The 23,953-nt window shown below is 51.8% G+C and overlaps 10 protein-coding genes and 1 non-coding gene across 11 annotated transcripts; 4 read left to right on the top strand and 7 right to left on the bottom strand.

Moving 5' to 3' along the window:
* The first annotated feature begins 132 nt into the window (after window positions 1-132).
* Window positions 133-2,458, top strand: K460DRAFT_331848 (uncharacterized protein). Its single transcript, XM_040930819.1, has 4 exons — window positions 133-214; window positions 294-1,478; window positions 1,527-1,902; window positions 1,952-2,458. Exons 2-4 carry the CDS (start codon window positions 302-304, stop codon window positions 2,205-2,207), a joined length of 1,809 nt encoding a protein of 602 aa, XP_040789710.1. The 5' UTR covers window positions 133-214; window positions 294-301; the 3' UTR covers window positions 2,208-2,458.
* Window positions 2,459-2,826: 368 nt separating this feature from the next.
* K460DRAFT_392578 (uncharacterized protein) lies at window positions 2,827-4,130 on the top strand. The gene is made up of 2 exons (XM_040935892.1): window positions 2,827-3,711; window positions 3,855-4,130. The coding sequence occupies exons 1-2, from the start codon at window positions 3,012-3,014 to the stop codon at window positions 4,019-4,021; spliced, it is 867 nt and encodes a 288-aa protein (XP_040789709.1). The 5' UTR covers window positions 2,827-3,011; the 3' UTR covers window positions 4,022-4,130.
* Window positions 4,131-4,243: 113 nt separating this feature from the next.
* On the bottom strand, window positions 4,244-6,929 carry K460DRAFT_383637 (uncharacterized protein). Its single transcript, XM_040935464.1, has 2 exons — window positions 4,723-6,929; window positions 4,244-4,672 (listed from the first exon to the last, which is right to left on the bottom strand). Exons 1-2 carry the CDS (start codon window positions 6,715-6,717, stop codon window positions 4,607-4,609), a joined length of 2,061 nt encoding a protein of 686 aa, XP_040789708.1. The 5' UTR covers window positions 6,718-6,929; the 3' UTR covers window positions 4,244-4,606.
* A 97-nt stretch (window positions 6,930-7,026) lies between these two features.
* K460DRAFT_413943 (CRAL/TRIO domain-containing protein) lies at window positions 7,027-8,493 on the bottom strand. The gene is made up of 2 exons (XM_040937643.1): window positions 7,764-8,493; window positions 7,027-7,709 (listed from the first exon to the last, which is right to left on the bottom strand). The coding sequence occupies exons 1-2, from the start codon at window positions 8,386-8,388 to the stop codon at window positions 7,213-7,215; spliced, it is 1,122 nt and encodes a 373-aa protein (XP_040789707.1). The 5' UTR covers window positions 8,389-8,493; the 3' UTR covers window positions 7,027-7,212.
* Window positions 8,494-8,624: 131 nt separating this feature from the next.
* On the top strand, window positions 8,625-11,153 carry K460DRAFT_383635 (DNA polymerase alpha, subunit B). Its single transcript, XM_040935463.1, has 4 exons — window positions 8,625-9,002; window positions 9,054-9,227; window positions 9,275-10,697; window positions 10,816-11,153. Exons 1-4 carry the CDS (start codon window positions 8,674-8,676, stop codon window positions 10,990-10,992), a joined length of 2,103 nt encoding a protein of 700 aa, XP_040789706.1. The 5' UTR covers window positions 8,625-8,673; the 3' UTR covers window positions 10,993-11,153.
* A 453-nt stretch (window positions 11,154-11,606) lies between these two features.
* Window positions 11,607-12,032, bottom strand: K460DRAFT_402508 (ribosomal protein S14; the record flags this gene model as incomplete). The annotated part of the gene is made up of 3 exons (XM_040936533.1): window positions 11,607-11,615; window positions 11,735-11,834; window positions 11,971-12,032. The coding sequence occupies 3 exons, from the start codon at window positions 12,030-12,032 to the stop codon at window positions 11,607-11,609; spliced, it is 171 nt and encodes a 56-aa protein (XP_040789705.1).
* An 811-nt stretch (window positions 12,033-12,843) lies between these two features.
* On the bottom strand, window positions 12,844-14,765 carry K460DRAFT_383634 (uncharacterized protein; the record flags this gene model as incomplete). The annotated part of the gene is made up of 4 exons (XM_040935462.1): window positions 12,844-14,137; window positions 14,264-14,564; window positions 14,598-14,611; window positions 14,662-14,765. 4 exons carry the CDS (start codon window positions 14,763-14,765, stop codon window positions 12,844-12,846), a joined length of 1,713 nt encoding a protein of 570 aa, XP_040789704.1.
* A 945-nt stretch (window positions 14,766-15,710) lies between these two features.
* On the bottom strand, window positions 15,711-20,050 carry K460DRAFT_383633 (uncharacterized protein; the record flags this gene model as incomplete). Its single annotated transcript, XM_040935461.1, has 3 exons — window positions 18,109-20,050; window positions 16,462-16,498; window positions 15,711-15,754 (listed from the first exon to the last, which is right to left on the bottom strand). Exons 1-3 carry the CDS (start codon window positions 19,549-19,551, stop codon window positions 15,711-15,713), a joined length of 1,524 nt encoding a protein of 507 aa, XP_040789703.1. The 5' UTR covers window positions 19,552-20,050.
* Window positions 16,611-16,715, top strand: K460DRAFT_t33. The gene has a single exon. It is a non-coding gene; the product is annotated as a tRNA-Arg (tRNA).
* On the bottom strand, window positions 19,635-20,163 carry K460DRAFT_54082 (uncharacterized protein). Its single transcript, XM_040938502.1, has one exon. It carries the CDS (start codon window positions 20,004-20,006, stop codon window positions 19,719-19,721), a length of 288 nt encoding a protein of 95 aa, XP_040789702.1. The 5' UTR covers window positions 20,007-20,163; the 3' UTR covers window positions 19,635-19,718.
* Window positions 20,164-21,583: 1,420 nt separating this feature from the next.
* Window positions 21,584-23,953, bottom strand: K460DRAFT_279638 (uncharacterized protein; the record flags this gene model as incomplete). The annotated part of the gene is made up of 3 exons (XM_040928345.1): window positions 21,584-22,570; window positions 22,620-23,792; window positions 23,843-23,953. 3 exons carry the CDS (start codon window positions 23,951-23,953, stop codon window positions 21,584-21,586), a joined length of 2,271 nt encoding a protein of 756 aa, XP_040789701.1.

Genomic DNA, 23,953 nt, shown 5'->3' with positions numbered 1-23,953 from the left:
AGGGGATTTATCTTTCGGAGGGGGGATGAAAAGGCGGAAGCGGCAAAGCGTACGGCGCTAGCACAGCGTATGTGGGCCGGTCCTTAGCTGCCTTGGCTCAAGCGCGTCTACCTGAGCAACCAACGCGAATCTCTCACTGCCCAGTATTATGCCAAATTCACCTAGTCTAGCGACTGTTAAAACATTCGTGAGAGTGCTAACTGCATAGGTCGAGGTGAGAAGACAAGCCCATTCAACTTTTTCTAGTTGCTGCCCGACCTTTCAACCCTCATATCCACGCTAACCGCATCGAGCCAGTACAATGCCTCTCCCCAACGGCTTCACGGCCATCAAGGACGCTGTTGAGGATCAGAAAATAGTCAATCTGATCGGGGTGATCATCAGCAATACAGAGCCCCGGAGATCTAAAGGAACAGACTGGGTCCTGGATTTTGAGCTTCAGGATGAGTTCGACAATGGCCTAGTGGGCAGTTCTTCCACCATCAATTGCCGCCTGTTTTGGGCTACCCGCGATAAGCTTCCTAAAATCTCTGGCCCGGGTGACATTGCTATCATACGCAACTTCAAGATGACCGTCTGGAAAATGCGCACTGACTGTGTTGGCGGTGTCCACACAGGCTCAGGAGTCTTGGTGTTTCCTGCGAACAAGATACCCATCCCACAGCTCAGTCAAGCCTTTCAGCTCGGCAATCAACATCTTCCTTGCAATGCCCTGTACAGAACGAGAGATGCTACAACCCAAGAGCAGATGGCTGTCATACACCTCAAGCATGCGTCATCTGGCTCGGTGCAGCAAGTGCAACAGTATGCTAAGACAACTTTGTTCAAAGGTCCGGCACCAGACAAGCTGTCCTTAATCAAGGATCTTGACTTTTCTCGATTTTATGATGTCCGAGCGCAAGTCGTGAATACCTATTACACTTTCAACGGCACGGTCGAGCTCAAGGTCACCGACTATACCTCCAACGAGAACCTGTTCCTCTATGTGGATCCAGAAGAAGAGGATCACTTGATGTTCGGGGCCAAGAACTGGAATGGACCGTACGGCCAACTTACTCTCAATGTTATCCTTTACGAGAGCAATGCTGCTTGGGCGCGTGAGAACATCGCCGTCGGTGATTTCATCTACCTCAGAAATATGCGGACGAAGATTTCACCTCTCAACAAGCTCGAGGGCGCAATCCACCAGGACAGAGACCGACCGAATCAGGTCGACATCCGCAAATTGATTAAGCAATCAGACATCAATGAGATCAATAGCAGAAGAGAAGCTTATGAGAAGCAAAGGGGTACCACTTCGGCCCTGCAGAATGTACGGAATATACCGAAGGAGCCAATCGCACACCCTCCTACGTCGAAGAAGGCACAAAAGAGGCAGAAGCAGCGGTTGCAGCGGGAGCAGAAAGAAGCGGAACTAAAAGAACTAGAGGAGAAAGCGGAAGAATGGGAAGCAGCGCGCAGTGGCGTCAACACCAACAGTATGCTTCTTTCCGAATGTATTGAGTTGCTAGGCTAACCCCGTACAGTACGTGCTGCCTTTCCAGAGATGAAACTCTCCACCATCTCGGAAGTAATCTACACTCCTCATCTTCGGGTACAAACCAAGAATTACAATGACTATACACTCCCGTTCGTCAACGCCAAACACCGATCTCGCGTCAGAGTCGTCGATATTTTCCCTCCAGAGCTTGAACTCTTCGCACACCCGTCAAGCGACGCGAAATGGAACAAAAGGTCGAAGAAGCAAGATAAGAGCAACGGCCGCGCCAAAGATCGTTGGGAGTGGGGCTTCGTTCTCCTTCTCGAAGACGCCAATGTACCCCCTGATACAGTTTCCGAGAAGCTGCGCGTTGTTGTAGGCAACGATGTCGGCCAGGGTCTCCTAGATCAGAATGCACTTGAGTAAGATCCCCCAAACCCATAGCAACTAAGCTCGCTGACAAGCTTGTAGTCTCAAAAGCAATCCAAGAATACTCGAACGGCTTAAAGAGAGACTCTTCATCCTCTGGGGTAACCTGCTCGAGTTAAAGACCGAAATGAGAGATCGAGGTTCTGATCTTCCACTTCCGCCTGGCGACAATCGATTGCAGAACAAGGCCTTTGATTGCTGCATCGAGGAGTACGGCCATGAAGTACCAATCACGGACGCACATCCCGACGGCTACCAGCGCATGCATAGGCTCGCGCAGACGTTCATCTCGGTCTAAGAAACTGCCGGCGATCGTGGTTAGTGATTCGCGGCTGTAAGTGGACTGGGTGCATCAGACATGCATCAGTCATTGAAATCTACTACAGCACCAAAGTCTACTAGTAAGCTTAGGTATATAATACCCCACAGTTACCCCATAGTTGAGGGTGAAAATTCTTATTGAGCCATCTCACCTGTATAATGGACTATTTTTAGCGACATATGCAAGGCACCCGTCTAGCGTAACGTTCGGAACAAACTACCTTTCACTCCAACTCCCCAATCCGCATTGATACTTTTGCTCAGGGGATTATCTGGGCAGCACGCTTCTGAATACTACTTCACTTGACTCACCATGAGCCAATTAGCAGACCACAAGATTCGGCAGATATCCAGACACGTACACCTCGCACAAAAGCGAGCATGATTTTCACAATTCACTTCTGCGTTCGGTCTGGATTGCAGTTTCACAGTTTAGCTATTGCGTGCGCTGACGAGCGAAGGCCCAAAATGGCGTTCTTTCGGATTGCGTGATCCGACGTGCTTGTCGCAACATGTCACCCATTGTCACCGTGCTTAACAAAGAGGCAACCCCAACTATTTTTTTGTTATTACTAACCACCTATTTCAACCAAAAAAGGAAATTCGGAAATAGTAGTAATCGAGGTGCATTGATACGACAACACCGAGGAAGTTAAAACTAGGCCAAGCAAGAGTCGGAAGTGAGGAATCACCAGGCGAGACTTTCCGCAACATCGCGATACCAACAAATACCTGTACACCTGAGTACTCAAGTACGTACTCGAGGCTGTAGCTCTTCGTCATGGCACCAGGACTCGACATAACGTTGCTCCGACAAGACAATACCACCGTCATACACCTGGCCGGCCAACCCTCAAAGACACCAGAATTCGGCATTACCGAGCTCTCTCCAACACCGCCAGAGATCAACCAAGACCTCCCTCTACAGAGCACATTCGTCCTCAATCCCACCTTCATAACCCAAGAATTCGACCTGCTCCGTTTCGAAGCCGCAGCATCAGGCCAACTCCCCACCGGCCCCAACATCACCACCACCCCAGACCTAAAATCCCACACCGAAGAAGAAGAAAGGACAAATTCAGCCTCACCAGCTTACTCTACTCTCCTGATTTCCTCACCCTACAACAACCCAGGCCACTACCTCGACCTCTCCGTTCTCCCCACGCCCTCCCTCCTCTTCGCCAAAGCCCTCACAGCGCTCAAACCCACGAGGCCAGACTACGCAACAGCGCCGTACACAGAGGCATTGAACTTCCCCGCGGTCCTAGCTGTGTTGAGGGATCTAGCCCGCAAGCAAGGCGTCCAGTGGCCATCGACAAGCTTCTACGTCGTCACCTTCCGGTCCCAGCTGAAAGACGGCATCGACAACGACTGGCTGTATAAACTCGATTACGAATCTCACCGTGAAGCGTGCGAGTCTGGTGGTCTGCTGAAGTACTGGTTTGGCAAGTCGAATGGGGAGAGGCGGAATCTAGCGACTTGTAAGTTTTCCCGTAAACTGTTTATCTCTCCACTGTGCAACTTCTTGGTGTTTTCTTGCAGTAGCAAAAAAGGGGTGATTAATTGAGAAGGACGAAACATTCACTCACTTTTGGGGCTAGCAATTGACTAACTCTATCACCAGGCTTCTGGCACTCGCGCGAAGACGCGTATAAAGGCGGTCTGGGCCCGTGGCATAAGAAGGCGCGTGCGGCGGGACGCGAGCTGTACGAGCAGATTGTGTTTTCCACACATCGCCTTACCCTGCTCGATGGAGCTGAGGACTATCGCTTCGAGGACTGGAGCGAGTGAGCGGATGATTGAGTCTGAAAGAGGTGTGTACAAGGAGCACAAAAATACACTTAAAAGGCGGCATACTGTGTGCATTTCAATGCGGTATTATATATCAAAAGCATCCGGTGTAGCATCGAGGGCAAACGCCTTAGTGGTGGCATTGTCAAGAGAATTGGCACACGATTTCAGGATGGCGTTTGGGTTTTAGCATGGCGGGTTATCGGGTAATCAGGTAGCTTCATGAGCATCTTGCTAAAATAAGATAGCATATATATAAATAACAATGATAACATCAACCTAAGCTGAGAAACCTCTGTATGAGCAGATTTGTCGAGCCGATGGGAAGAAAGTGCTTCCGGTTTATACAAGAAGTGAATCATTATATCGAAAGGAAGGAGTATGTGCCTGAAATGCAGGCATGTACATGTCCACATGAATCTGCTCCGAAGACACAGAGAGAGAGTATTCAAAATGCCCGGCCAATTAGAAAGTGTGCCAACAGGCAACAACACCACTCCATAACCTCATGCGCCATGAAGACGAGTGATAATAGTGGCTTCAAGCCTCCGCACCTAGCAACCAAATCAAATCTTCATCGTCTCCCTAGTTTCGCCTCCCCCACCCATTCTGATAATCATTCCTCGCCTCGATCGCAAACTCGATCTGCTCCTTGTGGCTTTGTTAGTAATGGCGGCTTAAATATGCAGAACATAGCGTACCTTGTACAGTCTGTACAGCTTTTTGATCTCCCCATCGCGCTCCATGCCATCCACAATCTTGTGCGCAGCCTTCTGCCGCTTCTTGTCACTCCACTTGTCCCTCTTGACTAGTTTCTCCGCCGTCAGGTAGCCTTCACGTGCGAGGTAATCCTTGACCCACTGGTAGAGATGGTAGCGCCAATGGTGTAGAGTATGGGCGACCTGCGCGTTGGCCTTGCATGTTGAGCCAAGCGGAAAGCCATGCGATTCTGGCGGAAGACGTTCGCCTAGGGCGTTGTGAGCCGGCTTCTCGCCGTTGAGAAGTACCTCTGAGTCTGCCGATAATTCTGAGTCATCGTCGGAGTCAGAAGAGTCGGAGTCCGTGTCGTTCTCAAGAGGCTCTAAGGTTTCCGCATCATACGGTGGTCCCGTGAGCATGAGTTCAAATGTGGCGGTATGATTAGTCCGGTTACACGCTTCGCAATGAGCGGCCATCACCTCTCTTCTTCCGAAACTAATCTCGTCGAGCATGAGGTCCGGTCTTGCGCGAATAGCCCTAGTGAAGTCAGGCGTCCAAACTGATGAAGTGAACTTCGAACCTGCAAGGCCTTTGACTTCGTCGTCTAACTTGCGGAAAGTGATGGTGTAGATGTTTTTAGTAGAGTTGAACGCGGGATGGATCTTTTTCATAACCATCCATTCGATGGCGTGTTTGAATAGGTCTTTGGTTTTGGCACGCGATAAGCCAGTAACGAGGCGCAGTTCGTCAAGATCTGCTATTGCTGAGGGTTCGCCAATGGTGGCATTTGCGTCATCATCGATGAAGCCCTCGTCGTCGCCATCCTCTTGAAACATATCCAGGATGTTCGCCTCACGGTCATCTCCTTCTGGCTCATCATCGTCCTCGTCGTCCTCGTCGTCCTCGTCGTCGACCGGGTCTAGAATTTCGAAATCGCTATCCTGCTCTTCCTTGATAACTTCAAGCTCGGATTCGGATTCGGAGTCTACCACGACAGGCTTCTTACGGATCGGAGTTGCCGAAGACGAGGGTTCGTTGGTGCCAGCTCGCCGCTTCTTGAGGGCCTCTAACGCCTTTTGCCGCTCATTCTTTGGTTTCTCATGCGTACTCCTCAGCCTGCCGCGATCTAGTAGCGGTGATGATCTGAGGAATGCAAGATCTTCTTTGAGATCGTCTCGTTCTTCGCCGCCATCTTCGCTGTCGTCTTCGCCATCTCCACCCTCATTAATATCGTCCAGATCCTCCTCATCTAGCGCAGAATCCCCCCTGGCAACTTTAAGCCTTCTCCGGGGTGGAGCCTGCTCTTCTTCTTCGTTATCCGATGGAGATCGCCTCTTAACAATCCGCCTTCTGGTGCTTCTAGGCGGAGTCTGATCCTCGACCGCCTCTTCTGATGCAGGTCGTCGCCTAACTGCTATGCGCCTCGTGCTTCGTGGCGGAGTCTGCTCTTCTTCTTCATCTGGCGTGTCCTGTCTTTTGGTTTTCTGTCGCTTGCTAGGCAGCCTTAGTTCTTCTTCCTCCTCCTCGCCTGAGCTCTCAACCTTGACCACAGACCGCCGTTGTCGCTTTCTCGGGAGAACCTCAACCGCTTGCTCACCCTCGGGTTTGCCAGAGTCCTTTGTACGCCGCCGCTTGCGAGTTGCAGGTTTTGCCTTTATTTTCTCTTCTTCCTGTTCCTCCGAGCTCTGAGAGCTAATAAGGCCGACATCAGAGCTGTCAAACAGGCCCAGCGGTGTATCTTTGGCCGGCATGCCCAACCGCATGCCTCTGTCTGTCTCCGCTTGTAGCTCGTCGTCACTGGATGAGAAGATCATCGCATTGGTTGATCCTTTGCGAGGGGTCTTCGCAGCTTTCGTCGGCTTGGCCGTGGCAGGTCGAGACGGTGAGGTACCCATGGCGTTTGTGGTCGAAGGCTTGGAGGAGGGTGAGGCTTTCGCGGCCTGAGAGAAGTCGATCTTCGTCTGTCGTTTGCGCTCTCGCGCTCGTTTGGGGGGCATACTAGCGGTCACTGCGCCTGGCTCTCATTCAACGCCTGTCTCTCACTGTCGCAAATTTCGCTCCGCTTATGCGCGGCGCCGTCGCGTCCAAATATCCGCGCTAGTATGCCTTCGCAATCCTTTCTCCAGGCGCGGAGAGACTAAAGTTGTGCTGGGAAAGACAAGGAATTCAAGGTGAATCCAAGATGCGCCTCAAAAGTTGGTAATACTATTTGAGGTTTGGTGTTGGTAAGACAGGCGGTAGCGGGGCAAAGGGTCTCGAGCGAAGCGCGAAAGCACGTGCACAACATTGTACTAACCAATTGATATCTTGCAAATCTTTTTAAACAGCAAGGAAAGGAAAGCTGTACAAAAGCACTTGCTTACGGATCGCCTCCGCACTACTAAGAACCTCTCGGACATACTGCGAGGCTGAAGCTTTAGTGGATTAGAGACATCCATCTAAGGTCTATTGAATATGCTATGCACAAGTGCGTAGAGAAGCTAGTCTTCAGCCTATGCTACGGCTGGAACAGCCTGTCCCTGAACCTTCCTGGTATCTTCGCTATCGTTTACATCAAGCTTGTTGATGCCATTAGCGAGGGTAGCATCGTCCTTGGCCGATCCATTGGCCTCGCCGACTGCCGTAGCTTCGTTGCTACTGTTTTCTGGAATATTCGCCGTCCCGTTTGCGGCATGTTCTTGGGGAGCCGCGCCTCCACCAACGCTACCTTCCTCTCCACCCCACAGGTATATCTCGCTCTCTCCGACTAGCTTCCCTCCCTGCTCCCATCGCACTGTCCTCTGCTGTTTTCTCTCTGCTGCAAGCTTCTCAAGAGCAGGCCAGTAGACAGCATGATCGTATTTGAAATCGACGTCGCCACCGGAGACTTTCATGAGTTGTGATGAGGGAACGTGGTCGGGCAGAGGCTCGTTTTGCTTTATTTTTGTCTTGGTGATGGGGTCGATGAAGGGGTTAACGACGCGGAGGAAGGCGGTTACGTACCAGGGCACTGTCGGAGAGTGTTAGCATGGTTATAATCGGGAGTATGGAAGAGCTGTCCTACAGTGTGTGAGCAGCGCCCTGCCCAATCGCTCTGGGTAGTGGTTCTGCAAAATGTCAAGCACTTGCTTGGCCGTGCCCAAGCTCGGCGTCCCACCCGCTCCAGTATTCCTGAAGTCGATCAACAAGGCCAAACTTTCCTGTCCCGGCGGATGCACATCAATGGTGCGTTCCAGCATGTAGACCAGATGCTCCACTCTCTTGGGTGTATCCTTGGTATTCTGGTTCTGCGGCAGCAAGTACAGACATGGTCTGCCCTCCTTATCGAAGCCTAGAAGGACCTGCTTGCCGGTTGCGTTCTCTTCGGAAATGTAATCTGCAGTGAATTTATCGGTGCCGTATTCACGGCGCCATATCAGCGTTGAGCGTAGTCGGGTCGTTGCCTGGGCGAGATTCCATTTGGTCGCGCGGAGGTAGCGGAGCAGGCACTCGCGGGTAAGCCACATGCGCTCACCGTCTGATAACGGTGTAGATTCGGCATTCTTTGCTGATGTGGTGGGGAGAGATTCCCAAGAGCGAACGTCGGTGAGGAATTGCTCATATTTAGCCTGTTGGTCTGCAGTCAAGGCTGGGGGAGCTGCAGGCTTGCATCCTGGTGCTGGCTCCGCAAAGGGTCCAATGGCTGACATGTTGACGATAGAACAAATAGAAGCTCAAATACACTTTGGGACGAGAACGGAGTGAACTGAGTTTGTTTGAGGAGGGAAAAGCAGCTCCCGATTGCGGAGTTGGTAAGCTTAGCAGTGAGATAACTTTAAGAAAGATGCAGGTCGCCTGTATGCATGACGATCCCCGCTAGACCAGCCGCATCTTAGCGCTCCCACTTTACCGTTGACGCGCGACGCGTCCTCCCACACGCGCAAACCCACAGTTACAGAACACCAATTCTCGTGCTCAATCCCTCCCAGTATACAATGGACGACGCAACGACTGAACTCACAGAGCGCTTCGAGCGCTACTGCGACACTAAAGACCATGAACTGCCCGTCGAGGTCCTCACCGAGCTGCGGTCCATGCTAAGCCTCTACTCTATATCGGCCGAAGAGCTGGACTTCAAATGGCAGGCATACAATATGAAGATGGGTGGGGAGGAGAACAAGATGGATCTCAAGACTGCGCGCGACTTCAAAAAGACCATTCAAGATGCACTAGAGCGGGAGAGCAGAGGGAAAGCACATCAGAGAAATGATATCAAGCGGGGTCAGCCAACCCCGAGAGCGAAGGGTGGGGACATGTATGACATGTATGTTCAATGAACCAACGGATATCTTTGCCTTGGGCTGATCATATGTAGACTCGGGGAACTGGTTCCTAACACACCACGCCCAACGGCGCTGAATGGCGTCAACGGCAGTACTGTGAAGCGCAAGTCCAATTTCCAAACACCAGGAGGCAAAGCAAGTAAATCTCATGAGATGAGCTCACCAGCTGGAGTCTTGACACCAAAGGGTGAGACTCCGGGTGGAGCGTACGTCCACTTCGCTCCTCTTATGCACCACTTCTGACGACCTACAGTGTCTTCGACTTTGCGTCCCGCACAAATGCCAACGATATCACCGAACAGTTCATGAGCACTGAAATCACCATCCCAGATCCTCCCTCTGAAGAACCGAAAGAACCCCGCATAAAGCTAAAGGCCAACACCGACATGTCAAAATTCTCCTACCGTACCATGGCCATGAAGCTATCGGAAGCGTCTGAAGTCCTTGACGACAGAATTGACGAGTTTCGCGAACTCATAAGAGAATCAATGGGGCTAGACGACAATGCATTCGGAAATCCCAACTACCAATCTCCGAGCGAAGTAATAGCTGTGGGTCGGATAGCGAGTGATACGAGCGAAGGCAAACTGAACACAGCAACCCTGGTTCTGGAAGGCTCACGAAGGTACGGCTCTGGTCGCCGCACACCCCTAGATGTCGCTGGACTATCTTCGTACAACTTCTTCCCTGGCCAAATTGTTGCTCTGCGCGGTACAAACGCATCAGGCGACTCTTTTGTCGTCTCCGAGGTCCTCTCATTACCTCTTCTCTTAGCACCGGCTACGAAACCCGACGAGCTCGACGCAATGAATGCACGATATCTCGACACGCCGGACTCTGATCCAGAGAACGTGCGCCCGTTGACCATGATGATAGCCTCAGGACCTTACACTACAGATCAAAACCTCGACTTCTCACCCCTTCAAACATTCCTTGACAATGCTGCCGAAGCCTATGCAGATAGCATCATCCTCCTCGGCCCTTTCCTCGACGCAGAGCACCCCCAGATCCGATCAGGAGACTTTGATGCACCGCTGAATGCCCCATCCGACCAAGCGACTATGGCTGATCTCTTTCGTTACCATATCTCCTCCGCTCTGCAAACTTTCAGTAAGCGAGTGCCGACTTGTAACATTCTACTTGTGCCCAGTCTTCGAGACGCACATCACCACCACGCCGCCTTTCCACAGGACAAGTATATCAAGAAAGAATTAGGTCTTGGTGCAGCGGGCAAAATGGTACAGTGCGTTACTAATCCCATGACGGTGAGCATGAACGAGATGACGGTAGGCATGTCGAGCATAGATATCTTGGACATGCTAAGGAGAGAGGAATTGGCGAGCGGCAAGGCGCGGACAATGAACACCTATGAGCGCTACGCACGGCATGTCATTGAGCAGCGGAACTTCCTGCCAGTGTTCCCGCCCACTGGGAGGGAGAAGCAAATGCCCCCTGCGCCGGTGGATGCGCACGTTCTGAAGAAAGGCAACACAAACGGAACAACGACCGGCGAACAAAAAGAGGGCGAACAAGCAGAAGAAGAAGAGGAGCAGGGACCTAGCCCCTTCCTTCCCTTGGGAACAATGCTCGATACAAGCTATCTCAAATTGGGTGAGATGCTCAACGTGCGGCCGGATATCCTCATCACACCCAGCGTCCTTCAGGGGACTGTAAAGGTAAGTCGAGCTCTCCGACTCTCCGTCACCCATACATCTTTGATTCCCGTGTCCAACCACTCCCAACGCTTCCTTACTACTCAAGCAACCTCAGTATACTGATGCATTGTTGTCATAGGTCGTCGAATCCGTCCTAGTAATCAACCCCGGCACCCTAGCCAAGCGCCGTGCAGCAGGAACATACGCACGTGTCATCGTGCAACCTGCAGTGATCAGTGATGCGGAAAGGGAGAAGGGTTTTGCAGTGTCGCATAAGCTTTGGGAGAGGACGAGGGTGGATATTGTTAGAATCTAGTGAATTGTAATTGGACATGGGCATTTTGAGCGTTTTGCGTAGCAATTATGATACGTGGGTTTTGGAATAACAAGGGTACGTAGGAAGTTGTTTACTATACAACCGCGTTGCATGCCCATGCTTTCGAAGTTTGTCCATGATCACACGTGCAAGTACTTCTCATCAGTTGATAGATCTTGCTTGTTTGTATGTCGTCGAACTAGTACTCAGTTTAGGTTTGAAGTGACCCTCGAGGGCTTCCCGTTCGTTAGATCGTTCGTGAACTTCAATGCTGTTGAAGCAGTATAGCATATTCCAGTCGGGTTGTCCTGCCATGTCAGTACGCAGCCAATATGACTTCACTCCCAAAACAAGCGTATCCAGTCTTGCACCAATAATGTGTCGTGAACTCAGTTTGATTTTTGTTTATCAAAGCCAGCCACCTCTCGACCTGAATGCAAGGAAAGGATCCCTAGAAAGCCGCCATGCAGAACCATGCCCGTCCTGGAACTCTCTCCACTTCTCATCTATATCGATGTTGGCTCGAGTAACAGTCGAGCCGATTCGTATCGGCAGGTAATCATCGCGTCACACCGTTGCGCCTTCTCTACTCCGGCCGTTGAATCGTAGGGAATTTATCGGTGCTATGAAACGTCAGCATTTGAGTGCCCATATAAAATCGGTCTAGGTCTGCGGTGTGCAGCAAGACATTTCTGGACAGAATGTGCATTGTGGGGGCTTAGAACAGGTAGGGATATCGTACCTTGACGAAACCAATGTCGGCGGCCTTCTCACGGAAGCACTGACGGCAGATGTTGAGTCCGTACTTGCGGATCAGACCAGCGGGGTGGGTGCAGACGCGGCTGTGGAAAACTGTGTCAGCAGTCGCTCTTATAGATTCCGCTGTTCATCTGTCCTGTCTGCGCGCAGATTGCCCTTCCTCCATCGTCCAGAGACTTTGCGACAACAGAAGCAAAATTGTAGATTGTAGAGACGTACCACTCGCGGGAGCCCTTGCCGTAGGTCCTAGGACGCGAATACCAGACCGACTCGTGAGACATGTTGTGTGGTTGGAGGTTGGGGTTTGCGGGTCGCTACTGCCCAGAGAGTCAGTTTTCCAGTGCTCGAAAGGTATTGTGTAATGTCCAGGTAGGTACTGACAGTAGGACTGGTCGTCGGCGGTGTCGTTGGTCGTTCGTTTGGCGCTGTCGTTCACGATGTCGAAGTTGCGGCCGCAAGATTCAATATTGACCGGGCGATCCTCGGGTGCGGGCTAAGCGAGGAGCTAGTGCCGGCCCCTTCGCAGCTTCCCAGGTTGAACACCACACCATATGGCAATGCAAAGTAATTCTAAGCGGCGCTGTTATTTGTATAGCGAGTATAGCCCATTTTTCAGATGTCTTAACTCGTGGTAATCGCTGGGAATACTTAACCAACAAAATCAGGGTTGCAATAATCCAAGACAGCCCAACCGCGCCAAGGCTGGGACAGCTGAACTGTGCCAAGTCTTACAGCAATCGACGTTTCCCTTAAACTTGCCACATGCGGAAGGTATCATACGCATGGTGCTGAAATTGCATAAGCGCTGTCCAAAGGTCTTCTACGGCCTCCTACTTACCTTGTGCATTGTTATTTCATCTTTGTGGGACATGAAAGTAAGTCTAGCTACTGGACAAAGACGCAAATTATTCCATTACCGCCATATCGTCGAGCTTTTGTTAAGCTGGTAACTACCTTGGGATCGTAAAGGGGGGGTTTTCCCACCAAAGTGTACGCATCCTACAAACACCCATCAATATGTAAACCCAAAGAGAAAACGCTATATAGACAGGTTAAAGTCTTGTTGCAGTCTCCACATCATCACATCACACCTCACCTCCTTCGAGTCGTTGCCGTACCCAGCCTCGACGGGCTCTCACCCTTGAGGTCAGAAACACACTTCAAGTTATTCGGTCTACCCGTGTTCCTCGCGCTGTACGTCCACTTGCCCTCTTCGCCATTCTTGGACATGGCAAGCCGGGTGTTGCCATTAAGAACAAGTGTCATGCCTTTAATATTGCCATTCTTGACGTTGGAGCTGCATGTCACAGCGATAGAGCCAGACTGGCGAGACCCCCAGATATATGTGTCCAGGGTGACGCTGTCGGCCACTGTTGGGTTGACCTTGACAGTGACATTCGCCTTGCTGAAGTTCGTGGCGGTGGACTTTAGACTCACGGTAAGTTGGAAAACGAAGGAGGTTTCGATATTTAATATAGGGGCAATAAAGGTAGCCTTGGGTGAGTTGGCATTTGTGACGCTTACGGAGGATGACGAAGGCGACGTCTTGGTCCAGTTGAAGTTCAGATCGTTGTCATTCAGACCTTGCGCGATATTAGAGCCAGATAGGAAGACCTCAATGCCAGCGCGCTGGGCTGAGGCGATGGCTGCGATGGATGCCACAGGGGCGGTTTGCGGTGAGTCAGTGTTGGGTGTACACGAAGGAGTAGGTGTTGCGTTTGGATCTGTTATGTCTTCAGGCTTGCATGCCTTGGACGGAACGGGTGGACTAGAGCCGGGGAACGGGCTTAGCGGACCGTATTGCTTGCCGTCGAGAAAGTCTCCCCGAACAAGCCCACGTATATCAGTGAATTTAAAGGCTGGCGGGTTGGTCCCTGGAACATCAACTTCGGGGAAGATCCATTCGCTGACGGCCTGAATGTACTGGCCAGCTTTGATACCGTCGTTGGTCTCCTTGACTGGCGTGTTGGTAGTGATGCGGTATTCGCGAGTGAAGGGCGCCTGCGCAGGTGAGGCGATGCGAGCTTCCCATTTGCAACGGGTCTCTTGTCTAGGAGTGGCAGTACTGATAGAGCGATAGGTTTCCTTCCCTGTGCAAGGGTCGACTTCAATCGCACTGATTGTGACCGTAGAGCAGGCACAACCTGAGAGAAACCTGATAACGCGAATGTCTGCAACCTCAACGTTGCCAGCAGTGTCCGGAACGCCCATGAGGAAGTCTTCAACTCGAGTGTAATTAGGGACGTTGTTGCCCGCTTGAGTCGTGATATGGAGGTTTATGCAAACAATAGAGGAAGCGAGAATTTCCTCAGATCCCACCCTAAGGCCACTATGTTCAATAAAGTCACCGACTTTAGATAGCACCATGCTAAGAGGGCCGGGAGGACTGAAGGTCTGGCCATTGGGCCAGTTGGAGCCCTTGCACTTGTCGGTATTCCCTGAACATGGAATGCACATTGGAAATCACGAAAAAGCAGTGACAGAAGGATTGGCCGTGCCGGCGATTCAGTACCTCTTCGCATCGGTTTTGGGTCCAAACAGGCCATCGGGATCATTGATCCTAACTCTTGGGCCTGAAGCAATCTGGGGAGTGCCGTCCGAGTTGATAGTCGAAATGTATCCATGGCTGCCCTCGAGACCAAGTCTTTGAGCAACTGAGACCTGGCCGGCGATAACTTCGCCATTGACTATGTTACCAACGACAGTGGTTTCGTAGCCGCCAGCTTCAGCACTACATAATTCGCTGAAAAGCGCCCATACCACTGGAAATTGAACGATCAGATTCTTGGGAACTTTGATATTGAAGCTGTTGACTTCGATCCCACCACCAGAGTTATATTATGTACCATCCGCATTGCAACTGGTAGTTGTCAACGCTGGTTGATGTCATGTTGGCGCTCAAATGCCTACTTGTCCAGAGAGCCAGTGACTGAGAAAGGGATAATATTAGGGACTTGAGCTGAGCCGACCGAAGCCAACATAAGTAGCGAAGTAAGATGTGAGAGACGATTCATCTTGAAGACTTCAACAACGTGAGGGGTGATGGATAGAATACCGGTTCCCCCGTTGAATGGCATCTACACGTCAATATATACACATATCGAGCCCGCCAGTCTACATTAGCATTAAATCACCGATGCTCCACGGTTGCCACCAACATCTAGACATTCCTTCCCCGCGTCAAGCATGCAGAAGCGTCTTCTTCGGGGACTGAGGATCGAGAAACGAGAAACAAAGTCTCGAGCAAATGTAAGTCCCACAGAGAGGTTTCGCACCGCATCGAAGCCAGTAACGCCTAGTCGGTGTCAGCCATCGATATTGCCTACACAATTGACGAGGCTCATAGAAGTATGGGGCGTCCGGGAGGCCGTTATTCTGGTAACGCCGAGCCTCTGGCGTGGATATTGTAGAGTCAAATAGGGAAATACGAGGCTTGCATCCCAGCTGTTGACGCCTTGCCGAGCTTCACGCAAGGCAGGCATAGCTTGACCGATCTCGACCACTGGACTATGGGGTGGGTGTATCGTACCCCGGACGGCGGCCAGATCTTTGGGAGTGGCCGAGAAGTGCCAAGCAGATTCGTATTCTGGTCCACCATCATCCAGGTCTAAGATGCGAGGGCATAGAATGAGGCAGACCTTAGGCTAGATCTTCTGCGATCTGGGGAAGGGTCACGGCCGAGCCTTTGTTCACTCCAAGCCGTGTAATGCTTGGAAAGCCACATGGGAAGTTCCGAAAAGAAACGCAGAAAGACGTAGGATCAGAGACGGAAAGAAAGGCGTTGCAATAATGGACAAAGATGACGATGCTTAGACCGATAGCAAGTGGATCGCTAAACGGCCACACTGATGCTTCGCGAGACGTTGCGTAATCTCATCTGCACAATAGTCTAATTTTGACCGTCTCAAGACCATGGCTTGCAGAACCCAAAAGGAGAAGAGTAGACAAGTCTGGGCGAATCAAGCCAGCGATGGTTGGCAATGACAGAGAAGCGAAGTTGATGCTAGATATTGTGTGGCTATTCTAATGCAGGTTTAGCAGAATGGCTTGAAGAGTACCTCACTTGGCAATGTACAAGCAGAGACACGGAATCGTTTACTTGTGAATCTCTAGCACATGTCGTCGAGGGCCATACCAGATCCATACTATACTGTGAAAACTCTCATTGACAATACCATGATACATGGCTGTCTTCGGCGAGGTCGCGGGTATCAATGAGATTATTTGGATAGAGGCTCAAAGAGAAAGAGACGGAGGGAGGAGGTTCGCTAACCTTTACCTCTTTTAGACGCTAGCTACTGCGCCAGCCCTAATTCGGCGCAGACACCTGCGAGACCGTACCATCTCCACGCTGCTGTCAGGCAACGCGAGTACCAAGCGCTTATCAAAATGTATTCAGTATCTTTAGCTACTAGTCGTCGTACAAGATTACTTCCTTAACTCTGATCAAAACTCGTCTTCCACAGCGGTGCTATACCTGCAGTAGCCCTCGTCATGCACCTAGACTTACCACAACTACCCAGCTAGAGTCTCGTCCAACTTGACCGCTACCTACACAGAGATCAGATCCAACAGACAACCCTATACACGAACATCGCATCGCCCACCAACCCTCGCATCCATTGCTAAGAAACCACAAAACCCTCCAAATGACGTAAGCACCCCAACCCAACCCACACCCACTAACAAACCAAACAAAGACTAGCCAACCAACCCCGCCCCGCTCCACGCACAGCGAATTCCGCATCTTCACAGGGCCAAATGCACTGCAGGAAGGACACCAGCAGCCACACGCGCACAACACTGCCGCCTATACAATCCAGATATTTCTGAACATATTCATCAACAACATAACACACGGCCTAATGGCCCAATGGCAAGGCGCTTGACTACGATCCAAAGGGTGTAAACAGCTCTGCAATCGGCAAATCAAGAGATTCCAGGTTCGACCCCTGGTTAGGTCACTTTTTGATGTTTTTTTTTTCTCTTGCACCTGCGACTTCTGTTTTGTGGTGTTTTGAATAGCCTGCTCGTTTTGTTTTTTGGCTTGAGTTAGTTCTCGTGTTTTGTGTAAGTAAGGGAGGGCCGTTGGAGGATATCGGTGCACATTGGAACGTAGTAGGATAATGAGAATACTGTTTGTTACTCTCATGTGCGACACGTAGCTGTTTCGTCAAGTACCTACTCGCATTCCTTTTGATTCATTCTAATAACAACTTCAGGCAAGCGCAGTATTTTGTATATATAGTTTGAATTGTTTATCGATGATCATCTATGTTATCTACATATTGCCAGGTTATTGATATTTATTTACGGACAGAAATAGGAAAGATGATGCAGAAATGACTGTCAGAACGTCCTGCATACACCGTGTACAATGAAATGCCATGCCAAAATGCGTCGCTCAAAGAGAGTAAGAAAAAAAGAATGTGTCCATCCATGCAATGCAGCCCAATGTCCAAAATATTCAAAACATCCAAAATGCGAGATGAGACGCAACATGACGGTCAGCGCTTGACCGTCATTTGCCAGTATCCATGTCAATATTTCAAACTCCTGCTCTTTCGCTGATCTCGCGCACAATCGCTAAAAATGCTCAACTCCCACTCTCTTCAAATCGGACGTCCTGCCGATATCTCTCTCTCTCTCTCTCGCCCAATTGCTCGATGCAAACATCTAATCAGTGTGCCCCCACTTGTCCGGCATCGGCGAGTCCCGGCACCATGGTTCCGAGCGTTTCGAGTTACCGCAAGAGGCAAAAGATTCTGAGAAAGCCCCGATTATTATTATCTTGTAGAATCCTCCTCCCGCCTCACGATGTGGGAACCGAAGTCTTTGCGGTCGGGTCTGGAGCATCGCATGGCCATTTGGGTGTCGTGTGAAAATTTTGTCACCGCGCGTATCCGAACAGTGGGTTTGGTTTTCGTCGCCCGGTGGCCGTCATGTCCGCCGTGGTATCCAAGAAAGTTCCTGCAATGGATGCTCGAAGCTTCATCCGGTGTTGTACACATTGGACCCTTGTTCTAGATACCAAGTGCAGTCCAAGAAAAGTATCCCAGGCTAATGGTCGTGGTGTTGCCTATTCCTCAAGCGACAACGTCAGGATACGCGACCCACAATTCCCTGACGCTAATTCCGCCGCCAACAGCCGCCAGAGGTCATGGGGTCCAATGCGCGATCGACTCCAGGAACGCGCGCCGTTTACGTCAGATTCGATTCGTGGGTTGACGTGCGCTACGTATGTCGCATGCTCTCGTTTCCCGGTGTCGTTTGTGCACGTAACGAGAATGCTCTGCGTACGGTTGGGTGCATCTATTCCGCCGCGACCCCAATCCATCTATTCGGCACACCACTTACACCGTCAGTGGCAGGTGCTTTGCTGGTGCCCAATTTCCTTGGCGGCAGCCAGATCCTGGCTTTGCCTACAGCCTTGCCATCGAGCTTGCCGATCCGGCGCATGTTCATCTCCAAGACAATGACCCTTAGAAAATCGCTGTTCTCTCTCGGTTCGCGCTGGCGGACAGTGGGCTCGTTGGACAAAGCTCTGCCGGCTTCAGAAAGGGGATCGGATGTGCGAGAGCGACGGGATTTTTGGGAGCGCCCGCGGCGTTCGTAGGTTTGCATTTGGATCATGGGGGCTTGAGTGTCGTCGTCAGCGTCGAGGGTGAGGGAATCGTGAAGGTGCATTGATAGTTCGGTTGGCGAGATTGGGGATGGTTGTGGGTTTAGGTATCGTCGGAGTTCGGGGGACGGTAGGCCTTCAAGATGCTTAGGACGCATTTCGCTGGTAAACCGTGGTGACAGCAACGACCGGGTAAGGAAATCATCGGGCGGGACACTAGGTGCAGTGAAGTTTGAAAATGATTTGGCGGCCGATTTGAGTGCTTGGAGGGATGCGGTCAAGTTGGACTTGAATGACTTGAACCGTTCGTTTGAGGAAGTGGCCGAAGTAAGACCCTCGGTAATATTTGTCGCAATGACTTCGTCATATTCTTCCGGCCCAAAGTGAAGCAGTGGATGATCCAGGACACAATCTTCCTTTGGTGGGGACGAAACAGCCTTCTCTTTGCGCTCCGCCAACGACTTTCGGCTAAGCGAGTCCGGTGTGCTGAGATTATCCCAGTGAGAGGAAAATGAAGGGTCATCAAAGTCCAGAGACGGCGGTATAGTAGTAATGGAGTCGCTCGAGATGGACCGAGATGTCACAAAAGACTCCTTCTCTTGCTCCATGCTCGCCAGGCTGCCATACTCGTCGTCCGACTCGTCCACGCGACCCAGTAGGACATCCAAAGGCGAACCCACAAGTGAAGGTGGAACGTCCGAGTCGTCCTGTTTCCACTCCTGAATCAACTCGTCCATGGATATCCTCCTGTCTCTTGTGGAATGCTTGCGTCGTCGGGACGGCATCTTCGGAATCGCGGTAACAGCGAGCAGAGCAGCGACGGCCGGTGGAATCGCATTCGGGTCGTGACTTTTCGACGAGCGTGTCGGCCTGCCACCATTGTGGCCTCTTGCTCTCACTGATTGTGTGGACGTGGCTGAATGCAAGGGCATCCGAGGCGGAATGACAACGGGTTGTGAATGAGCGAGCATGGTCGTAGGTGGCTGTTCCGGCCTAGGTTCCGAGTTGGACGTAGACTGGGTGTTGTTGATAGTTGGCGTTGGTGGTTCGATAGGTTTGACAGAGCGCGGAATGGGGCTATTCCTCGAAGCTCGTGTGCCCATCTTCTCAGACGTTCTGCTGCGCGGCGAGGGCGGAGAAGGGTGGAGGTAAGGGTAGGACCGCGGCGAGTACATCATGATTGACAGGTAGACACTAGGGGGATTTCCCCGTGACTAGCCCTTTGGTGACTTCAGGTACGGCTAGGCGTTTTGTGACGTTTCGCCGGGCGTGTTGTTCGGTTGCTTTTACGTTATTGCTGAGGCGGGATTGGATGGATGGGTCCAAGGGGATCGAGCAGGCAACATCAGGCCTGCAAGGGTCCAGTCTTGCCGAGCGTGGCCGTGGCGCACTGCTTACATGTAATAATAATAACAATATAGTATCCAGATATTTGGAGAGACGAGGTGGTGAAAATGAACAGAGGATGAGTGACGAAGAAGAATAGAGAGGGTGCGAGGCAGCAGATGGGGTAGCGAAGGGAGTCGGCGGCGATAAGGACGCGGATGACGGAGATGCTATCGGGGCAGCCGATAAGTGAGTGATAGAGGACGGGCACAAGACTCTCTGTCGTAGGCACCACCACCACCACCATTACCGACTATCGCGGCTGATTGATGAGCAGTCACCATCTGAGCCTCTCTCATCAGCCTGCCATGTCATCCCCTGTCCCTTCAGCTGTGCAACACTTGGGCGTGCACGCAGATACGACACTGTGTGTGTGATCTGCTACTGCGTCCCCCCGATTGGCCCTTTCTCCGTCTCCGTCTCCGCGATTTCAGCCCTAGCCACCCCACGCCGCCTGTCTTCTGGAAAGCAATACAATACGAGGTCATCCGGCAGCGTTGGCCATTTGCATTTATAAGAGCCCAGGATCTCTTCAGTTCAACGACATGAACAACAGGACTGATGGCTACATACGCCCTCGTCTCATCCCATGCCATCCAACCTCAGATCATGTCTAAAAACAACAACTCGCATACAGTATCACTCTCGCAATGCACAGCTACTCGCGAGGCCAGTCAGCCACCTACTCGTGATTACACGTACATGCCCTGCAAAGTTTCTCCGCCGGACATGACAGCACTGGGCTGCAGCAAGCCAATTTCCTGATGCGCGCTTGACCGCCTACGCTGCTCGGGCTTCAGCCTGTCGGATAGCTTATCGTTATCTATCTACCTGGGAGCCGTGGCCCGCCGCATGTCAGTCTGTCTTGCAGCCCCAGGCGGCTATCACCGCCTGAACGGGCTGTGGGGTACATGTATGGGGGTGTAGTGGCGGCTTGTGGTTGTGACTCCCAGGTAAATACCTGTGTGTGAGTGTGTGTACAGGGCATTCGACTCCACCACTGCGCAGAGGCTGCCATACTTGCATGGAACGGACATTGCGCAAATCGTCGCCATAGATTTTCCATCGTCGCACCTTCTCCATGTGGCTTAAAACGGGATTCTACTTCAGATGAGGAAGGTTGTCTGTTACCTGGTCGCAGCTTGCGGCTCAATGCCCTCTTATGAATGATTGAGTCACTACTTCAAATGAGAAAAACAGTCTGTATAATAATTCAAGCAGTGCAGTAGTGAAACTTTTGTATTGTGGTCGTTTCTCGCTCAATCGTAGTAGTACACGTCTGTCCCGACATACCACTTGTCTTGCTCTCACTCGTCGGGTGTGCAGCTCGCAGCCACCCACAGACATAATAAAACCTTAATGTTCAAAAAGCACATGTACCGCGCCAAAGGCTATCCAAAACACGACCCACCCAAAACGCCGTTCCGCTTGCGCCAAATAAGCAAGTGGTATTAAGAAAGTAAAATCTCGGACCCTGCCGCATGTGAAGCAAGGCGGGACGGTCGAAAAATGTCACGATTCCGTCCTAGCGCGCAAAGTGTCTGCGGGAACTGCATCAATGACATGCAGCTATACCCTGTTGACACTTTACGTGGCGCATCTCCAGGCCACTCGCCCGTCAATAAAGAGAAGAAGTGAAAGGGCTTTTTAAATCCCTCAGGCCGAGCCGTCGCCATGTGTGCGTGAACAGACAAGACGGAATAGCTGGCATGTCGAGAAAGAGCCCAGATGCTGGTAAGCCGTAGTAACGTTGTTCGAGTCGCGTCCGTCATCGTAGGCGTCGACTACACCGTAGTCTGGCAGCCGCTAAAAGCAGAAGCTTTTTCAATACCCATCGCCTTCATCAGTCCAGCCCGCTTCGCTACCCTCAATAACGCGGACCATACGACCTTCTTGCTCCATCATGAGGCCGTCATCAACACTGCGAATGCTGCGAATCTTCTTGCCATGCACGCTTCGCGGACTGGCCACATGACCACCCTCAGGCGTGAAGCGCTTCATCTGCCGTTGATGATAGTTGTGAAAGTCGACGTCTGCCTCGGGAGCATCATCCGATTGCTCGCTGAAGGTTTCCCAATTCTCTGACCCTGACTGCATCGTCGCACCCGTTCCTGTCGTTCCATTCGACGACGTTTGCGATGCCTGTGAGATCTGTCGACTGCTAGCCGATGATAATGACGGGGGATACGCCGGGATGTACCCTGGACGCACGCTGTGGCTTTGTGACATATAGGATCGGTCATTGTACGGGTCCTCTGGTGCTACGTTTCGAACAATGCTCTCGCTGCGCTCCCCGCGATTGAACTGGAAGCGGTTCAATGGGGTTTCATTGGGCTCCGGGGGCACAAATAAGTCTTTCATCCGTGGGGGAGGTGCCATTGGAGGAGGCATCTTCCGCATAGTGGCCGAGTCCTCTCGTGTAGGGGGGGCAGGCCGGCGCTCAGGCGAGTTACCACCGTGCTGCATGTTGCGTAATGGAGCACGAGCAGGAATCTTCGTTGGACTCTTTGGACCCATGGAAGCCGCGAAAGAGCTCGAGAGCGGGTTCCGAGAGACACTGGCACCGAAGTTCGAAACGGGTGTCTTCGCTCGGCTTGGTGGCCCATTGAGAGTTCCAGCGCGCCGAAGGGTGCCAGATTTGGAAGCAGTGAGTGTTTGTTGGCTAGGCATGCCAGCATTTGAAGGCGTCTTCGCTCGCGGTGGAGGGGCTCTGGATGCGGCAGCATACAGCTCGTCAAGATATCGATCACCATGCACCAAGAATGGCCGGCCATATTCATCCTCCCAACTTTCAAGTGTATTCTTCAGGTCCTGCAACAACATTAGTATCTGTCTCAGTTGAGCTGATTTGTATACGTACAGCTTCGACTTTCGGCAGCTCCTTGGCAATACGCTTCCGCATCTTTTCTTCTCGTAGCAGCTTTCCGGGATCCCGTCTCTCACCCTTCTGACCGCGGGCCATCAGACGTGACGCGTCTTGGCTTGATTGCTGAAGCTCGTTGCGCTCCTTGATTAGCTCACGATGCCGGTCAATCTTCTGAAGAATAGGCAGGCGCTGTTCCTTCAAGGCCTCAAGGCGGGCAACCTCAGCCTCATGCGCCGAAAGCAGGGCGTCGCTGCAGACGTCAGAGAAGGCGGGTGTGAAGTCGAGCATCTCCTCTTCCGAGTAGTAGAGCGAGTCCCAAAGCTCCTGGAGCTTGCATCGCGCCTCCTCGACGAACAAATGTAGGTTTTGGCGCTTCAGCTCATTCAACCTAGCCAGCTCATCTTCGAACTCGTTGATGGTGCGCAAGCCACATCCACGATTGCTGGTGAGGAATCGCTTGCGCTCGTGCTGCTCGATGCCCAGACGCTCCCAGAGCTCTTCGATGGTGTTGCGTAGTTGTCCAAGACGTCGCTCTCGGCTGCGCTTCTCTTCGACTAGTCGCTCCTTCTTCGCCTTTAACTGAGTCAGATCCTCCTTGTGTAGACCAAGTTGCTCCGGGGCGTCTCGATGACACTGCACAATGGCGCTGTCCGTCTGCGCCTGTGGTGTTCCCAGCTCGGCCCAAAGCTGTATGATCTCTTGACACAAGACCTTGACAGTGTTGATGCGCCTCGTGTATTCTTCGTAAACGCGCGAAAACTCGTTGTCTAACTTAGCGACGTAGGAAGGGGAGATGTCGAAAGAGGGTGAGATGGTCGCGTTTTGTGCCGTGGGAGGGAGCTTAATCTCGACGAATGATTCCTCAAGATGCGACGCGTACGAATCAAGGGCTTCGGCGAGTTTCCTCACCTGCTCGAAGCGCTCGCGATGCAGTTTGCTGACTGCGTTGTATCTTTCCTTAAGTCCCTGTAGGCAGCGCGTCAATGGGTAGGTGATGGCGCTTTGATCGTGTTGCTCGTAGTTGGTGTTTTGCTTGTTGTCCTCCAACGAGGCCTCCATCTGCTTGATTGTCGTCATCAAGCGATGGGCCTCTTCTGTCATCTCATGTTTCTCGTTTGTGACTTGGCGCAACTGGTTATGAAGCGTCTCGGACAGCGCAGAGAAGAGCTGTGCATCGTCAGTGCCTTTACTAGCAGCTACACTTTCGGTTGACGTACCTCTGCCTCGCGCGAGTCCCGCTCATGGCTAGGAACTCCTATGTCGTCGAATAGGCCGTGCAGCTGGCCGATGATGGTCGTGACCTGCTGGGCTAGGTAGCTCGTGTCCAT

This window comes from Cucurbitaria berberidis (genome assembly GCF_010015615.1).
Source record: "Cucurbitaria berberidis CBS 394.84 unplaced genomic scaffold K460scaffold_2, whole genome shotgun sequence".
In the NCBI taxonomy this organism is placed as follows: domain Eukaryota; kingdom Fungi; phylum Ascomycota; class Dothideomycetes; order Pleosporales; family Cucurbitariaceae; genus Cucurbitaria; species Cucurbitaria berberidis.
This window is presented reverse-complemented; position numbering and strand designations above follow the sequence as displayed.

Coding starts and splice junctions, on each gene's coding strand:
- K460DRAFT_331848 (XM_040930819.1), top strand. CDS start 302: ATGCCTCTCCCCAACGGCTTCACGGCCATCAAGGACGCTGTTGAGGAT. Junction 1,479..1,526: donor CAGTGGCGTCAACACCAACA/GTATGCTTCTTT, acceptor AACCCCGTACAG/TACGTGCTGCCTTTCCAGAG. Junction 1,903..1,951: donor CTAGATCAGAATGCACTTGA/GTAAGATCCCCC, acceptor ACAAGCTTGTAG/TCTCAAAAGCAATCCAAGAA.
- K460DRAFT_392578 (XM_040935892.1), top strand. CDS start 3,012: ATGGCACCAGGACTCGACATAACGTTGCTCCGACAAGACAATACCACC. Junction 3,712..3,854: donor GAGGCGGAATCTAGCGACTT/GTAAGTTTTCCC, acceptor CTCTATCACCAG/GCTTCTGGCACTCGCGCGAA.
- K460DRAFT_383637 (XM_040935464.1), bottom strand. CDS start 6,717: ATGCCCCCCAAACGAGCGCGAGAGCGCAAACGACAGACGAAGATCGAC. Junction 4,673..4,722: donor AGCTGTACAGACTGTACAAG/GTACGCTATGTT, acceptor CAAAGCCACAAG/GAGCAGATCGAGTTTGCGAT.
- K460DRAFT_413943 (XM_040937643.1), bottom strand. CDS start 8,388: ATGTCAGCCATTGGACCCTTTGCGGAGCCAGCACCAGGATGCAAGCCT. Junction 7,710..7,763: donor CAGGGCGCTGCTCACACACT/GTAGGACAGCTC, acceptor ACTCTCCGACAG/TGCCCTGGTACGTAACCGCC.
- K460DRAFT_383635 (XM_040935463.1), top strand. CDS start 8,674: ATGGACGACGCAACGACTGAACTCACAGAGCGCTTCGAGCGCTACTGC. Junction 9,228..9,274: donor GGTGAGACTCCGGGTGGAGC/GTACGTCCACTT, acceptor GACGACCTACAG/TGTCTTCGACTTTGCGTCCC. Junction 10,698..10,815: donor TCCTTCAGGGGACTGTAAAG/GTAAGTCGAGCT, acceptor TTGTTGTCATAG/GTCGTCGAATCCGTCCTAGT.
- K460DRAFT_54082 (XM_040938502.1), bottom strand. CDS start 20,006: ATGGTGGTGGTGGTGGTGCCTACGACAGAGAGTCTTGTGCCCGTCCTC.